This window comes from Emydura macquarii, unplaced genomic scaffold, assembly GCF_026122565.2.
Source record: "Emydura macquarii macquarii isolate MOO-44397 ecotype Brisbane River unplaced genomic scaffold, CSIRO-AGI_Emac_v2 contig_499, whole genome shotgun sequence".
NCBI classification, from domain to species: Eukaryota; Metazoa; Chordata; order Testudines; family Chelidae; genus Emydura; species Emydura macquarii.
This window is the reverse complement of record NW_027130636.1, coordinates 14,587,531-14,605,233: the sequence shown is the minus strand read 5'-3', so window position 1 is coordinate 14,605,233 and position 17,703 is coordinate 14,587,531. Positions and strand designations below refer to the sequence as shown.

The 17,703-nt window shown below is 41.2% G+C and overlaps 1 protein-coding gene across 2 annotated transcripts in view; it reads left to right on the top strand.

The window, feature by feature from the left end:
• Positions 1-1,868: 1,868 nt before the first annotated feature.
• FARSB (phenylalanyl-tRNA synthetase subunit beta) overlaps positions 1,869-17,703 on the top strand; it is a 62,416-nt gene continuing 46,581 nt past the window's right edge. The window contains exons 1-10 of one of the 2 annotated variants that reach the window (XM_067538967.1): positions 1,869-2,501; positions 4,621-4,676; positions 5,585-5,739; positions 6,546-6,618; positions 7,131-7,246; positions 7,771-7,921; positions 10,382-10,490; positions 14,077-14,147; positions 16,299-16,360; positions 16,448-16,499. In XM_067538967.1, the coding sequence (XP_067395068.1) occupies positions 2,444-2,501; positions 4,621-4,676; positions 5,585-5,739; positions 6,546-6,618; positions 7,131-7,246; positions 7,771-7,921; positions 10,382-10,490; positions 14,077-14,147; positions 16,299-16,360; positions 16,448-16,499 (903 nt within the window). In that variant the 5' untranslated portion in view covers positions 1,869-2,443. The remainder of the gene's footprint in view (positions 2,502-4,620; positions 4,677-5,584; positions 5,740-6,545; positions 6,619-7,130; positions 7,247-7,770; positions 7,922-10,381; positions 10,491-14,076; positions 14,148-16,298; positions 16,361-16,447; positions 16,500-17,703) is intronic. The other variant, XM_067538966.1, reaches the window with a different exon arrangement.

Below are 17,703 nucleotides of genomic sequence, written 5' to 3'. Positions count from 1 at the left end.
CATCGACCTACATTATCAGTATAGACCAAGCCTCTGAAATGTTCGTAACGCTGAACAAAACATTAGGGTTGTTCTTTCAAAAGTTTACAACTGAACCTTGACTTAATACAGCTTTGAAACATTGCCGCGCAGAAGAAAAATCCTGCTTTTATTCTTCTTAATTTAAATGAAACAAGCACAGAAAGTTTCATTACCTTGTCAAATCTTTAACTTTCCCCTTTTTTAGTAGTTTACATTTAATACAGTACTGTACTTTATTTGCTTTTTGTGCATGTCTCGCTGCTGCTGCCTGATTGCTACCTCCAGTTCCAAATGAAGTGTGTGGTTGACCAATCAGTTCTTAACTCTAATACAATAGAACCTCAGTTACGAACACTAAATATATGAAAATGCAGCTTTTGTCTTAATACGTAAGTGATAGACAACTAGACTCACTTCTTCTACAGTTGTAATAACTTTTACTACCTTTGTTGAGTCTTAGATTAACCTGAAATAGCCTTCACACTTCTCACTAACATTCCTTCTTGGACGTGTAATGCTCAATTCAATGGCCATTCAGATCAATGGAAACACCCATTGACTGGCAATTGAATCAGACCAATATCCAGAATTTTCCTTCTTAACGATTCTCTGCAGGACTCATGAACAGTAGGGATCTCATGCTCTTATTTACACCTGTTTTACATCCGTGTAGCTTTGACTTTACTACAATTACTCTTGATTTACACCATTTTAATTTAACAGGCCTATTCATTTCATTGGCATTATTCTCAATTTACACTAGCATGAGAGGAGAGTCACAACTCCACTCCTTCCAGAAAGAAGTCTTTCTCTCAGGTCCTGGGGCTTGATTTTCTGTTGCCTGGCACTTTGTGCAGTCATTTACACCAGAGCAGAGTGCACAATGGGCATAAACACTATCTTATCAGATCAGCAGTATTTTATGCTCAGTTTGCACTGGGCAAATTACTAGAGAATGTGCAGGGGTAACGGAGAATCAGCCTTAGCTCTCCAAATGCAATCCTAACCCAAAACATGCAGAGCTCAAAGCAAACAACCTTCCTCAGGTGCATCTTCTGTTTACACTATTTCTCACTTGAAATAGCCACCTAAAGAACACCCTGCTGTTACCGCCACGCCCCCCTTATCACTGCTTAGAAAGTCCCAGGGTTGTAGGCTAGCACCTTGAGCTATTAAATTCATGATGGGGTTTGCGTGGGGGATGGCTTCATTATACAGTGTCTGCTTAGAAGCAGCTGTGAGTGAGATGAACTTAGCAGGTGCAAGGACAGCGAGGTTGGCCGCTGTAGTGCCAAAAACTCTGTCTGGCAGAGTGTGTGACCTGTCTGTTTCTGGCACATAAGATGCCCAATGTTGAAACCTGTGACCCCTCCCCCCCACGCAGTACCGCCACAGTTTGTCTCATCTGTTTCTGGCACACAGGAAGCCCGATGCCAAAACCAGACAAAACTTGTGACCCCTGCAGTGCTGCCACAGTTTCTGCAGACTCCTGTGAAAGGGGAAACAAAAAAAGCCCCTCAGCCCTCCCACCCCACACTGTGTGCAAACAGGGCAGGTCACAGATGGCTCATCCCAGCGGGTCACTGCTGCCTCTCTCTGCCCCTCCCTGTGCTGGAGTTTTGCCTCTGCCATGGGCTGGCAGCGCCTCACCCCTGGGCTAACTCGGCTCATATCCCCCACCCCCGATTTTGCTCCTCAGTCCCTCTCCTACTCCTACCTCCATCGGTTTCACCCCCAGGCCAGTAAAATTCTGTCCCCATATCAGATCCTGCCCAACCCCGCCTCCACTTTGCCCTTTTTTAGCCCCTCTAAAGAGCGGCCAAGGGAGTCTGACTCCGAGTAAGGGCAGGGTGAGGGCAGCGGCTGCAGCAAATGTTACTGAGCATGCTCAGTTCCTGTGCGCATGCTCAGTACAGTCTGAGTCACAACTTCTGGTCTCAGTTTTCGGCACTACAGGCGCACAGCTCACGACAGGGCCCAGCGGCCTCCCACCAAGCAGGCGGCAGCGGCCCCTCTGGGGCCAGGGGTGGCAGGAGCACAAGGGAGCCGCCGAAGAGGGGCCATGGGCTCGCCGGGCGGTGGACGCTTCGCACAGCCCAGCCCAGCCCAGAACCCCCAGCTGCCCTGCGCGCCCTCAGTTCAAATCACCAGTAGCTTGGGAGGCTCTACCTAACACCGACCCGGCTGACGTGTTGTCCTGCGGTCATAGGTGCCCTAGATTTTGCCTGATCACACCAGCCACATCTTTCCTTTCGCTCCGCTCGCACGACGCGGGTCCCGCACGGGGAGAGGGTGTGAGAGCTGGTCCCCAGGGCTGCATGAGACGGGGAGATCAGGCGATGCTTTGGCAGCCCCAGGAATCGGGGTCCTTCCCGCGGACGTGTGTGGACGGCGCACGCGCAGTAGCAGGCTTCTTCTGGACATGCCGACAGTCAGCGTGAAGCAGGAGCTGCTGTTCCAGGCGCTGGGCCGCTGCTATAGTGAGTGCGGGCGGGCGGGGGCTGCTGGGCTCGGGCGGGCCGTATGGAGCCCCTGGCTGCCCAGGGTCTGGTGAGCGCCGCGGGCGAGGGGGCTCCCTGTTGCTCTGGCCTATCACTAGCTGTCGGGCCGCTGCCGCCGGGGGACTTACTGGTCCCCTTGTCTCAGTTGCCCTCCCCCCTCTTCCAGCCTCTCTTTCTGGGGCGGGCTCCCCACTGCGTAGCTCCGGTGCCTACCTCTGCTCATGCTCCGCCCGGGGCTATCCCAGTTAGCTGCATGTTGCTGCCGACCTGATCTGCGTGTCCTGGCTGCAATAGCCACAGGGAAACGAACAAGGCTCGGGGTAGATTCCATTGGGAAATCGCTAAGTAGTCTGTCCCGTGGAGTTGGCTGTACGTAGGCTTGGAAAGACGTCACTGTAATAACTTACACTCCCATATGGGAATTAGATGTATTTGCACAACCATAAGGGCTAAAAACTCTTTTAGTTAAAGTTTAACTTCTTCAGCGGTTCATAGCATTTGCCTGGGAAAGCTTCTTGCTTGGTGGATTTTTCAGGTTTTGCGTATACATACATGCTATCTGATTCCCAATCACTGATAACGTATAGGTAGGTATATGCTTAAATTACAGTCTTACTTTAAAATAGTGTATGGGGGAAAGCAGTTTCTAATTTGCTTCTGAACCCTGAGTTCTGGATTCTGTATTTCATTGTAATAGTTGATGGGTTCAGCAATACATTTAAAAAAAAAACAAGGGAAGATAGGTAGACCTGGCAGACAAGATATTTTAGCCACATTATCTTTTCATCCAGCCCTTCCTTCTCCCATTTTCTGTAGCAGACTGGACCCAGTGGGTCATGCATCTTAATTTATACTAAGATGATTGAATGAGAAGATAACTGTTGATGCTAGTGCATTGCTTCTCATGGGCTTGTGTGTTCCTTTGATGTTATTTGTTTCCGTTCTGTTATACTAGCCTGAAAAAAAGCTAGTGATGCAACCACTCGTATTCAGTACAAACTCTAGCATATTGTTTTCTAAATCTTTTGCTATGCATTCCATAAATCAGTAAATACAATATGTATAACAGAAATTATTAAAGCTAATAAAAAATGGTCAAATACAGAGGTTTTTTTTAAGGAAAGCATTTCTGTACATCTGGGAACAACGTGTGGATTATCCAAAAGGTACAAAGTTTGGTTTGAAAATCAAAGGTACATAGAGTGCTGGGTCCCATGCACCCAGGGCTCTGACAATCAATGCATGCGTTTGTACCTCATAGCCCTTTGCTCTCAAGGCTTCAGCCAGAGAAGTGTACTTCTCCTTTCAAGCTCAGGTGTCATGGAAGGCTGGAGTCCTGTTCTCGAAGGAGACCATGACGTCCACCATGAGGATCCTCTTCTGTTCATCACTGGTGATGATGACGTTCAGTTACAGCTGACTGTCCATTCTGTGGATGGTGGAGTTTACTACCATCTTCCCACAGTTGGTGGGATGGCTTTCACCAGATGATTTTGGATGGTATTGTGGCATAGCTGCCAGGCTCTGGAATGGGACTTGCAGCTACACAGGACATGGGGCAGGGTCTCATTGGCTTAGTGGCACTTCCTGCATCACTGTGCTGATTCCCATGGTGGACAGTTCCGTTCAGCGGGACACAGTTGAGCCAGGGCCGGTAGATGGAACCTCTAGTCGGTGAATTGGGTAAAGCTGCCCCTGGGAGGAAGTGGTTGCTGGCATCCCATTTGCACATCATCTCAAAGGCCTTGCACTGGTCCAGCTTCTGCTTGAGGTTTTCCACATACTACGCATGGACGGCATCCTTCAGAGTCCTTTCTAGCATGCTCCTGGCTCTCGGGGTGACGATCACGTGCTCAGTGTTTTCGACCTGTGGCACCAGGAATCCCAGTTCCTGATGTCCCTTGCACCACATCCAGCGGCAGCTGAATTTAAAGTAAAGATAAAATTCTCAATGACACCTGCCCCCACAAATAGCATTTATCATTCTATTCAAGAAGTCTTTTTTTTTTTTTTTTTAAAGTTGCCTTCAGAAGTCTGAGGTCTGTTTATTGGAAACCAGAATTAACCAGAGTGTTTGTTTGTTTTTCTTTCTTCTTAGCTGATGAAGAATTTGATGAACTTTGCTTTGAGTTTGGTCTGGAGCTTGATGAAATTGTAAGTTAATATGTCGTCATTTGTCACTTTATGTCTGTCTGTCTAGCCCTTTGGCTTTGGGGGATTGATTGCAGCTCTGTTTTGTAGAGGGGACCAGTCTGGCATTTTAGCTGCCCTCCAATGGTAAAAGAGACTTCTTCCTGAATCTCATAAGTAGCCTATATGATCCATAGATGCTGTTGTAATGGTCAAGAACTTCTAATGTTGGCTTCCCAGCAAATCAGGCTCTACTTTGGCTTCATTTCTTTTTTTTTTTTTTTTTTATGCAAGGTTGTACAACTTCCACAAAAACTTGAGGTTTTGGGCATTTTATATCTTGACTGAAAAGTAGTGGTTAATGTCTCTAACCTGCATCAGAATTTTCTAGCACTGGCACTCACATCTTCTCAGAGTCCTGCTGACTTGGATATTGTGTTGGTGCTTTTTTATTTCTGATTTTATCTGAAGTGATTAAGTTGATCTTCTAATCAGATAAATTATGTGTATTCAAAGGTTCTTTTCATGTATGCTCTATTTCAGAATAGACTTAAGACTTTACTGATTTACAACCAAAATGGAATAAATAATTAGCCCCAGTTCTGTACTGGGATCTGCTAGCCTAGCCACTTTTGCCTGGGTTAGTCTCTTTTTTTTTTTCCGGTAATTCAGTTCCGATGATAAACAAACATTCCTTTGGGCTATCGTATTAAGACTTCTGAATCTGAGAGGTACCTTTGATTAGTACAGTTTCTGATGTTTTAAGCACTCATTTAATATATAAATCCACATTATACCCTTTAAGACACATTTTTAATGAATAATAAAATTTTATTTTTTTTATATTTTTTACATTAAAATTATACTAGTTTCAAAGCACCTTCAGTGCTCATTTACTCCATTATAGTGACTCAGTTTTTATTTAATTGTAGACATCTGAGAAGGACATAATAAGCAAAGAACAAGGTGATGGAAAGGCAGAGGGTGCATCAGATATCATTCTCTATAAAATCGATGTTCCTGCTAACAGATATGATCTTCTTTGTCTGGAAGGATTGGTCCGAGGGCTTCAGGTCTTTAAAGAAAGGTACTGTAGCACTATGAGGCGTTTAGCCTCAGCAAACACTGAAGTATAAACTCATGCATTGTTTTTTTTTAAACACCAAGCAGCTAATTAATAAAACTGCCATTTGCTTGGCCCATGAGGGATCTCTGATTTATAACTTAGTGTAGTTGCCAAAATGTTCTCTAAGCTCCAGCAAATCTTGTCCAGAGAGGCTAACAGCAGCACTCTTACACAGAGTAGAAAGCAACTGTGTGTGATATGCATAGTCTGAGAATAACAATGATGATTCCGTCTCCTAATTTCCTAAAGGAGGTCTTTAAGATTGTTGTTGAAATATTATTATTATTGGTAATGTTATTGACATTTTCTCTTTTATTAGCGTGTGCAAGTAATTACCACTAACATTAATGTTTGAGCTAGTTAGACAGCTTGGGTTTGATCCAGCAAGGTGCAAAGTACGCTCACCTCTTCTTGAAGGTAATGGAAGTTGAGGGTGCTCAGGATTGATCCCCTGTTACAGAAACATTTTTTTACGGGTGTATTTATTGTTTTCTTTAAATCTGTGTTTTTTACGAATCTTTGACTGCAGTGAAGATTGTCTTTTTGAGCATATATGTTTCATATTACGCTCTACTTAAGTTAGTAATATCCTGGTAGGAGACTTTACATGTATGTTAACAGTTTTTACAGAATTTTAAATGCTAATAAAAATTGGTAATATTTTCACCATAAAGTGAATTTACAGTTTCCTAATGTTTCCTCCTTGTCTTCTTTTTGGAAGAATGTTTCACCCTGAGTTGTAAACTTTATTTCCATTTTTATTTTAGGATAAAGGCTCCTAGATACAAAAGGATTATACCGGCCAGTGGTGAAGTTCAGAGGCTGATTATTACTGAAGAGGTGAAATCATTTGCTGAACCTTTGTCCATATCTTGAAAGCTTCATCATCCCAACAAGTGTACTCTGTAGTAATTGAGTCGGTTTTAAAATATAGTCAGGCTAAGGCTACAATTTATTTCCTATGCAATAGAAGTTTGAATGTTTTCTCCATTTAGTGATGTACATCGTAACTAGTGGTCTTCATTCTAGCTGATAGGGGAATACTGTACAAATCGCTTTAGAACAAACTTTTTAAAGGATAACCATGTAATTTCAGGAAAATTCACACCTGTTCATCTCTAGTGGTTTTCTGCAGAGAAAATTCTCTTTCCTTTAACAAAATAAAAGTGAATTATTTTCTTTGGGGAGATGAGTACTTTGTGCATTTTCCATTATCGTATAGATTTTATAAGTGAGTGTTAAGCACTTTAAAAAGTTCAAGATAGACATTGAAAAAAATGAGAATTGACTTTTATAAATTTTACATGTGACATTTTTATCATTTGTAACTGTACTGCTCTTATAAATTGCAGACTGCCCAAGTCCGTCCTCATGCTGTAGCTGCAATTCTTCGTAACATAACTTTTTCCAAGGATCGCTATGATAGTTTAATTGACCTACAAGAAAAACTACATCAGAACATCTGCAGGTTAGTTTTTAAATCTAGTGAGAATAAAGCATAAACATAACCATTTATGTTGATTTAATATTTTTTTATTGTGAAATATTTAATTTTATTCTTGAAGTAGACTTCTGTTCCCTTTTCCAAAGAGGTTTTATGTTTACACTCATGCTTAAAAATCTTTTTCTAAGCAATGCTCTTCGACGTTCTTCATTTGTCTTGCTTGATGCTGGCAATTCTCAATGCATTTCACCGTAAGGGGGTGACATCTGCTACATCGGTAGTGGAAGAAGCTTCTTGGATAAACCCTCTGCCACAGTCCCATTATATTTACATTTGACTGTTGTGTGTGTTGTTACAAAGCCAATGTACCATGCATGCTGTAGGCAGAGTGCTAGATGTAATTGCTTCCACACTTGTAAAAATCGTTATTCTGCTTCTATAATTAGCTATGTGCGTGTTTGAGACTGTAGTGCTTCAGAGGACATTACTTCAGGAATTCTAAATACAAATAGAAAAGTCATTGTTGTTTTGCCTTGTTTCCTTTGTAGAAAAAGAGCGTTAGTAGCGATTGGTACCCATGACCTGGACACCATCTCTGGTCCATTTACTTACACAGCTAGACCTCCTTCAGAAATTAAATTCAAGCCTCTGAATCAGGCCAAGGAGTATACTGCTTCTGAAATTATGGATCTATATAGGGTAGGTGTTCTTTTCCAACTCTTCACATGCAGTGCTGAAATCTCCATTTCTAGAGGGATAGCAAGGCTTGAGATTGGCACCTCTGCAGGTACTGCCAATTGTAGGGGTAATTTTGTGTTGTGGCCCCCTCTCCACTAGGAACTGGACCACAAAACCACTTTATACAGAGCCAAACAGACACATGAAAAGGTAACTTTTATCTACTGCCGGTGTGAGATCACAGTCTAATGTACACAGAGCGAAATGTGAAATGGCATACTAGCTAAAAGGGTCCACACCCAGTTATCTCCATCATGGAGATGGTTGTATGAAATGACACATTTTATTTGAAGGATTATAACCTATGTATTCAGCTGTCTTTTTATTTATTTTTTTTTTACTTCTATCTCAGTATTCTCCTTTTGTTTCCATGGGACAAAATAGAGGTCCGCAAGTTGTCGCAAAAATACCTTAAAATTCCCATTTGTGCTCATCAAAACCTATTCTAGTGAATGAAGTATTAGTCTCATATGTTGGTGGAACTGGTTTGAAGTCTTGTTGCAGTTGTATTTTTATTACAATTTCTGAGGTTTTTTCATTGTGTGATGAATTCTTATAACTAGAATGAGGGGGGATTTGATAGCGGCCTTTAACTACCTAAAAAGGGGGTTCCAGAGAGGATGGGGCTAGGCTGTTCTCGGTGGTGGCAGATGACAGAACAAGGAGCAACGGTCTCAAGTTGCAGGGCGGGAGGTCTAGGTTGGACATTAGGAAAAAGTTTTTCACTAGGAGGGTGGTGAAGCACTGGAATAGGTTACCTAGGGAGGTGGTGGAATCTCCATCCTTAGAGGTTTTTAAGCTGAGGGTTGACAAAGCCCTGGTTGGGATGATATAGCTGAGGTTAGTCCTGCTTTGAGCAGGGGGTTGGACTAGATGACCTCCTGAGGTCCCTTCCAACTCTAATATTCTATGAATTAATACAACATCTGGATTTTACCTTTTTAAAACAAAAAACAAAACCCTGACTGCAGTACATTTTTTTTACTGTTGTGATGGCTTATACAGTGTGAGTGACTGACTGAAATAATTTAATCTCTCTCTGTTTGAGTTCTTACTGTTACTTTGAATTGAGCAATTTACATTTTTCTCATTTATTTTGAATTACTCACCTAATTTCTGCAACTAGCTGTTGGGGTGAAATCCAGCCCCATTGAAGTCAATGGGAGTTTTGCCATTGACTCCAACGGAGCCGGCATTTCACCCTTGGTCTTTTGAATTGTCTGTGAGCAGTTGGTTGTATTTGAGATTCAAAACTTGAGGTATGGTGGTCAGTTTTTATTAAATATGTAAGTAACATGGTATTGTTTCTTGGATAAACATAACTCTTAGAATCAGGTTTTTTATGCAGATAGTCACATTTATCAACACAATTTGCTTTCCATGAACATTTTGCCTTAATGCTCATGGATCCGGAACATCCCATGAATATTCTAGGAATGAGCATACTGACAGGAAACTGAATACGTGAAGGTGAATGCACAGCTGAAGCAAATGCAGTTTTTTTTATTTGATCATGTGTTTGCAGAAGATGTTGAAATATTCACCAGGCTGTAGCAGGAGACAGTGGCTATTTAAAGTGCTCAAGCTTAACACAATGCTGTTGTTGCTTCCCTCCCCCAATTAAAAGAACCCCATGCGTGGGTTGATGAATTTTGAGAAGGAGTCATATCAAATCTGTTTTAAATAGTAACTTTTTTCATCATTTCTGTAAAGCTCCATGGGGCACATGAGCTTTTCCTAGCAAGTAAAGAGAGCCTCTGAGCTCTGTCTAAACTGGCATTACAGGATACTGAGGGAGAGAAGAAGCAAGGAGAAATAGAGAGGCTTGAAGGAATACACAGAAGAAAACTGAGGTGTCTAGTAGAGTATGCTTTGTGTTCTTGCAACAGATATTTATATTTTATTCCTTCCTCCTCCTCCTCCCCATCATGGCTCTTCTAATGTGAAATTGTTTGGATCACATACCAAAGAGCATTTCAGTGTAAACCTATCAATATTAAGCAAACTATAGTATCTTTTTCTTCCTTTCTGGAGCTAACTTTTGCCAACTTTAAGACAAATTGCTGTAAAGCAAAGACAGAGTTACTTTAGCGTGCTATGTGCTTAGGACAGTAAATGGAAGTTCCTATAAGATGAAATCATAGTGCTTGGCTTGCGTAAGATAAGTGTGGCTTTGATCCTCCTCCTTGTAGATCGAGAAGTAATATTTTTAAGTTAGTGTTAAAATGAGAAAATAGATAATGGTTTCTTGGCGTCCTTGCTTCTTTAAACAACTTTTTGTAGCGAAGTAGTATTTGTGGGGCCTGATCCTTTACTCAGGCAAAACTCCTGTTAATGCCATAGTTGAGGGATTATGCCATATGGCAGCGATGGTTCATGTTTAAGATAATGTGGAATTCAACTTGTGCTTTATTTCTGCAGACTGACAGCCACCTTAGGCATTTTTTGCACATAATTGAAAACAAACCAGTTTATCCAGTTATCTACGATAGCAACGGAGTTGTTCTTTCCATGCCACCAATCATCAATGGTAAGATTAGGTCTGGTCACGTTGTCACTATTATTTTTCTGATGGTGTATCTGACAAACATTTGAGTATTGTAAAGGTTGTTTCATTTTTCTTAAAAGAAATCAACACACCATTTTATTTATTCTTTACCACAAATGCCATGCATTTAGTTTCTGGTACCCTTGCAGCTGAAAACTAAATGATGGACTTCTTTGGTAGGACTTTCATGAGCACCTGTGAGATAAGCATAAAAGACACAGGCCTATTACTCACTGGTAAGGATATGATTCTGTCATGGAGGTTGTGGAAGTCTCAGATTATGTGACTTTCCAGGACCTCCATGACTGCTTCTGGGATAGGACTGTGCAGCTGTCAGTCTCGGGGTTGCCAGAGCAGTGGCTGCTCAGGGGCACCTAATCAGCTGTTCAGTGGCCAGCCCACATCTCCCTCCCCCTGTTGATCAGCTGATGGGTGGCCAAATCAGGGACCCAGTCCACCGGAGCAGTTCCCAGGTTGGGTTTACCCCCCACGCCTGGAGCAGGGGTGGGGCTGGAGCAGCTGCATGCCCCAGCAGTCCTCTGTTTGTCGCGCCCGCCGCCCCCCTCCTTTCCTTTCCTCTCCTCCCCTCCCTCCCCCCCCCGGGATATTTTTAGTAAAAGCCAGGGACTGATCAAGGACTTCCGTGAATCTTTGTTTATTGCCCATAATCTGTCCCTGGCTTTTACTAAAAATACCTGTGACAGAATCTGAATCTTACTCAGTGGACATTTGCTGAAGAGTTTAGTTCAAGGTGAATCAACAACTGGTAGAATTTGTGTTTGTAAGTAACAGTGGACGCAGATCTATTTGCCTGCACGTGAATCCAGTGTAATTATCTGCACTATGAATCAATTATTGTGAGAGCATTTGGTGTACAAAAAATGAGTCCACAAGGTTTTGATTAAATAAATAAATTTGGGCTGGAATTTTTGTTGGCACAGTTTCTAACCAAGCATTTCCTCTTAACATAAGAGGGACTCATGGATGATTGGAAGATGCATTCCTGATGACTAGTGAAGCAAATCAATGATAATGGCAAGAACATTTCCTTAGACAAAAATAGATAAGTAGTGTCAATATACCCATAATAAAAGTTTAGACCAAGAGTCAGTAACTCTCTGATGTAATCAGGGTCTGACTCTCTCTACAGTGATTATGTGATCGCCCATGACATTCTCACTTTGGATGTGTTTCTCCCATCATCCCTAGAAATCTTAAACAGATGACCTGAATTTTAAGAGGCAGTGTGCTTTTTTTAATCTATCCCTGACATTTGACAGGTGTTCCAAATTTGAATGTGATGTCAGCCACAGTCTCTGGTCCTTTTGGGCATGTTCTTGATTAGGCTCATACCAGCTTCAGATTATTCTAGCTGTAAACATTCCAATTGCATGTGTTTTAATAATTCAAAAGGCACAATTAAATTTCACATACCTTAGTGTATTTTAAGGGATGATATTTGAGAGCTCTTTCAAGGTTAAAGTTGACTCATCTTAGAGTTCTTGAAATGTAAACATCTGAATGCTCATTTTGGATTATTGTGGGAACGTGAACTAGAGCTGATCAGGAGTTTTTCAGCTAAAATATTTTTGCTGGAAAATGTTGAAACAAACTTTTTGCAAGTACCTACCAGTCTCAACAAAACTTTTGTAGAGAGAGGTTTCTCAGGCCCAGGATGAATGGATGGGGCTGAGGGGCGAAGAGAGCAGAATAGCCAATAGCCCAGTGGTTAGGGCACTCATTTGGGACATGGGAGATGCAAGTTGAAATCTGTGCTCCAGTTATCTCAGGTGAGTGCTGTAGCAACTGGCTATTATGGATTTCTCTCTGGTTTATCATAAAAAAATTTCAAAAGGTTTCAGCTTTGTCCTGATATAGAATGAGAAAATTTTTGAAATCTCAAACTTTTTGTGGGATGGAAAAACCGCTTTCCACCAGGATGTTATTGCAACGTGATGTTATATTTGCCTTGAACTGACCCCAGAATGATTAAGTATATTCAGTGTGCAGGGTGCATGACAGATGCCATTTGGTGAAGGGAACACAAGATACATTGATGTGTGACTCCTCGATCCTCTTCACTTCTCAACATGACCTCAGTATGAGGGATGGGGCCACACCCAACAATTTATAACTAACCACGGGACATCAGTTTTTCTGGTGCTTTGGTGCAAACCATGCATCATGCTACTTGAAATTACAGAATTGTTTTAAAAAAAAATTACATTCAATTGCTCCTCTCTTCCAAAAGCTAGCCCCATTGCAAGGGGAACTTAAGCACAGACACGCTAAGTGACTTGCCCAGAGTAACACAGGAAGTCTGAAACAGAACAAGGAATTGAACACGTCTCCCAAGTCCGAGGCTAGTGCCCTAACCAGTGGGCTATCCTTCCTCTCCATCCTTTAGGCAGTTTTTGGGGAGGAGGATGGGTGGGTAATGTTGTTGAATTTTCACAAATAAAGAATGTCTGACCACTAGACTGATAAGTAAATATTGACCTAAATTCTTGGTTTAGATATAATCTGTTTTCTTTCTCTTATTTTAAAGCAGAAGAAGACCCTATGTATCCAAATGTGCTTCCCAGTAGGCTTCAGCTAGGGCATGTCAAGAAAAAGCTCAGCTCTTCAGAATTGTGACTTAGGCCTTTCCTACACTAGTGGTGACATGTTGGGTATGTGTAGCTACAAATCCCAGTGAAAGGCAGGCTGCATCCACACTCTGTGATGTTTAACTGCAAGTGTCAGTGAAAGGTGCCAGCAGTGGGGAGGCAACGAGGAAAGGCTCTGGCAGCAGGGAATTGCTGGAGCTTTTCACCACTGCCTCCCTCCCTGCCAGAACCTTTCTTTGTTGCCAAAGTTTTTCAAAGTGGCAGGGGAAAGGCTCAAGCAGTGGGACACTAAACTGCAAAACATTGCAGTGTAGATGTGGGAGTCACTGCTTGGTGTGTAGAGAGCCATGAAGGGTCTTACCCTGGAATTCAAGCTTTCAGCTCACCTAAGCAATGCTTTTCTGTCTACATTGCTATTTGTGCCTATGTTAGCTGGGTGTGCACTTTCTGTACTGTACACATTGCCACAAGTGTGGACATACCCTTAAGCTATTTGTCAATCTGAGTGATGTTTTTAAAATGTTCATTTTCTTTATTCTGGGGTGCTTTCCTAACCGTGCGGCCTAATAAGCCACAATCATGATGTTGGCACTTGGTAGAGTAAGGAGAGCAAACCAAATTCTCTGAGATTGCAGTACTAGTTGTAACCACGACGTGGGCATTATTTTGCCTTCCCTGACTAGAGGCTTATATTAACTTCATAGCTCCCACAGACTCATGCAACCTCCCAAAAATGGGTGTCCCAAGTTCACTTGCTCTTAATCCTGCACTCTTACTTTGATTTGTAAGTCGAGAGATACATTTTCCATGTAAGAGCTGTTGGTGCAGCAGGAAAAGTGACTTTCTGGCAAGTAGAAGACAAGAGCAATGTCACCAAATTGTGAATAAGGTCAATTATGTGTTGTTCCAAGGAATGTGCTAATGTCTTTTAATATGTTTGTATTTTTTTTTTATTGTAGGAGACCATACAAAAATAAGCCTAAATAGCAGAAATGTGTTTGTTGAATGCACAGCCACTGATATTACAAAGGTAAATGAAGATTTTCTGCCTTTGATATGGTGTACATGTAGCTGTTTTCTTCTGGGGTAACAGGACCATCAGGCAAACAAATACAATAGATGAGCATATATTTTACATCTTGGAGAAGGCTCAACATTTAAAAAGAATGAGTCATTTGGGGAGCCATTAACCAACTTCTCCTCATACTTCATTTTTATGATTGCTCTGAGAGAACTTAAATTTCTAAAAATATTTCTAGTTCCATTTGTTCAGGGCCAGGTATTCTTGTCATTGCATGGATAATAAGTGTTCAGTTTGAGAAAGAGTCATTCAGATTAAATACTCTTTCTTGTTGGTTGATGTCCTGTACTTTAAAAGCTCTGAAAAGTGAAAAATACCTTGAGATTATGTATTAGCAGAGTTCTCTTTGTAAAGAATCATTTTCCCTTTGATCTCCTAGCATTAAAACTTGTTGGGGATGCCTTTCTTCTTCATAATTCTGTTCTAATTTGTTGATAGAGGAAGAGTCAAATGAAATTAAAGACCAATTCTCCAAGCATGGATACACCTACAAAAAAGTGTAATTCTCATTGTGTCAACCCAAAGGCAGCCTTGCCACACCCAGTTTTGGTAATTGCAAGTCTAAGCAACTAACTAGGCATGAATTTCCCACTGGCTGTGCTTGTGCTTTTGTGGATGCACGTTGTTCACTTCTTTGAGAATTTTGGCAGTGTCTTGTTAAGCAAGAACACTTCCAAAATTAATCAGCGTGCTACAAAGGTAAAATTATGTTTTTGTGTGTTCATTCTCAGAGCTGATAAATGTAATTAACACATGGACCGGGGCTGGTGGGGGGGAAGGGGCGTGGCGTTATTTTTTTGGAAGATAGGATTAAGGAAGTAATTGAATCATCCATTTGAAAACAGAATGTTTGTGCTAAACAACATAAGTAAATAGATCAGCAGGCTAAGAAAACAGAATGTCTAAGACAGCTAGCTGGGAATGGGCGACAGGGTGAATCACTTGATTACTTATTCTGTTAATTTCCTCTGAAGCACCTGGCATTGGCCATGGTTGGAAAACAGGATACTGGGCTTGATGGACCATTGGTCTGACCCAGTATTGCCGTTCTTATGTTCTGAGTAAGATAAGAGGGAGAAGACCCAGAGACCTATTTACTAGAAACTAGATGATGAGGGACAAAATAAGTTAAGAATGTGGAGAGGAGGTAAAGAGGAAGTCAAACCATGCTGCACAGGAATTGGTTCCTGCATAGTAACCAAGCTAATCCAAAAATGTGTGGTGCAGTGTATAGTAAAATCAATGAGTTGTGTAATGTATATGAAAGGGGAGAGTTTGTGTAGCTTTGGAGCTTTGATTTACCCATCCCTCCTGCATTTTGTGTGTGGTCAACTCAGCATAGCACTGCTGTATACCAAATAAAGATACCAGAGTGACAAAGTCCGGAGTTGAACTGAATTCTTGCGAAGCTGAGTGGAAAGAGGTCTTGGAGGGAATCCCAACAATAAACAACTTCATTGTGGATTTTTTTTACTTCTTTAGCACTTATGAAAACTAGAACGGGGGGTGTTCAGTATGTGTAAAGAAAATGTCTGTCAGGATAAATAGGTTTTCTGACATACCACAGAAACTGATTTGAATCTTATTTGTTACACCAACTTCTCAAAATAGCTTCCTTTAAAAACAGATTTTACAGTTTAGGTTGATCTGATGGTGTTTTTACAGATAATGCACAGTCCTAGAACCTTTAAATTCTTCCTTGCTTTAACTTCAGTGGGACTGCTCATTAGAGTAAATCTTTGCAAGATCCAGACTCATACTGTAATAATGACTCTTGTCTTTGGGAGCTCTGTTTAGCTAAAACCTTTGTCTACTTCAGTGCCATTCAAAGCAACAGCCATTTTTCATGATTTTGAAGGGACGACTTTGTTACAGAAGCCAAACAGTTGTTTTTTTTAGTTGAGATGTAAAATTGTATCTTGCATTCGAGATTTCCATCTTTTTTTTTTTTTTTTTTTAAAGGAATAAACAGAATAAAGTGAATACTGCTCAAGATTTAAAAATTTTTTGTCATGCTTCAGATGTAATATGTTGCCTCATTTAAAGTAATTAGCAGAACCCATAGATTTTAATGTGGTTCATATTTCTTTATTCTTGTAGGCAAAAATTGTCCTCGATATCTTAGTCACGATGTTTAGTGAATATTGTGAGAAGCAATTCACGTGAGTAGTATAATCCTTTACTGTCCATGAGATCGGACTTGTTGGTCAGATACTACATTTTAAACACTTTGGCTTCTTTTCCCTCAGCGTTGAAGCAGTAGAAGTAACTTCTCTTAATGGAAAAACCTACATCTATCCAGTAAGTATTCTAGAGATGACTGGAGGAAAAAGGATTTCTGTACCCGTGAGGGTTTGGTAAAAGAAGGTGGCACAGTCCTCGTTTCCTGCAAACCCACTAGCCTTTTCACTGTGAACATTCCATTTCTGTCAGCTAAAAACATGGGACTGCTGAAGTAGTCTGGTATCCCAAAAGAAAGGGAAGGCTTGAAACGTGTTTGAGGCTATTACTATAGCTTAGAACCCCTTTGAAATGTATTATGCCTGATTCAGTAGTAAGTATAACTGCAATCAAGGCACATAATCTAGGTTCAATATCAATAGAACCTACTTTTTCCTGCAATCATTGCTTAATCTGGAATTCCCCTCCAGCTGGCACCCACTGTAAACTGATGGGCAACTGAAATCAGCCTTGGTTTAACTTGTTTGATTTATCAGAACGTGGAAAGTTTTTGATGCCTTTCAGTTACATAACTTTAATGCTGCTTTTTTACTGTTGGAAGCTCCAATCATGTAAGGAACTGCGCATAGGCAGATCCCTGTACAGTGACTTCAGAGGGGCTCTGCATGTGCACAAGTGCCCATCCACGGACTTCTGGCAGGATCAGGGGCATAGCTACTGCTTTTTTGCTTGCTTAAAAATAAGCAGAATGGAAATGATCCCACGTTTTTCCTGAAAGCAGCTGTGTATACCTGGAGATCTAGTTAGGTTCATTAAAGCACAGATACCAAGCAAGTGAAATTTGATTAATTGAGAGAGAGAAGTGACTTTTATTTATATTCGTACTTTTTATAGTGTTTTGTTGGTATCTTTTGTTTTGTTAATGTCCTTTTGACTGAGTGTGGTACATGAACAGTAGGGGGGGGGGAACCTCTCATTAGATTCCAAATACTTCCCCCTCAAATTAAGGATTCAGAATCTACATCTCTGGGTCAGACCTCCAGCAAAACAGAGAAAACCAGACTTCTCATGCCAAATATTCCTAAAGCAGAACAAAAACCTTTAACCTCCCAAGTTTCCAGGCCTCTATATATCAAAAAAGAACTAGCTCACTTTTCCCCTCTTCAGGTAACATTTTAGGAGAGTTTTGTTTTGTATTTAAAGAATTTTACTAACAAATTTATCATAGGGTCTTGTTTTTGTTTTGTTTTGTGTGCATGTGTGTTTTCCTGCATCTTTCTCTGGATGCAAGAGCTGCATTGAGTTTTACGGAAGCCTATGTCTG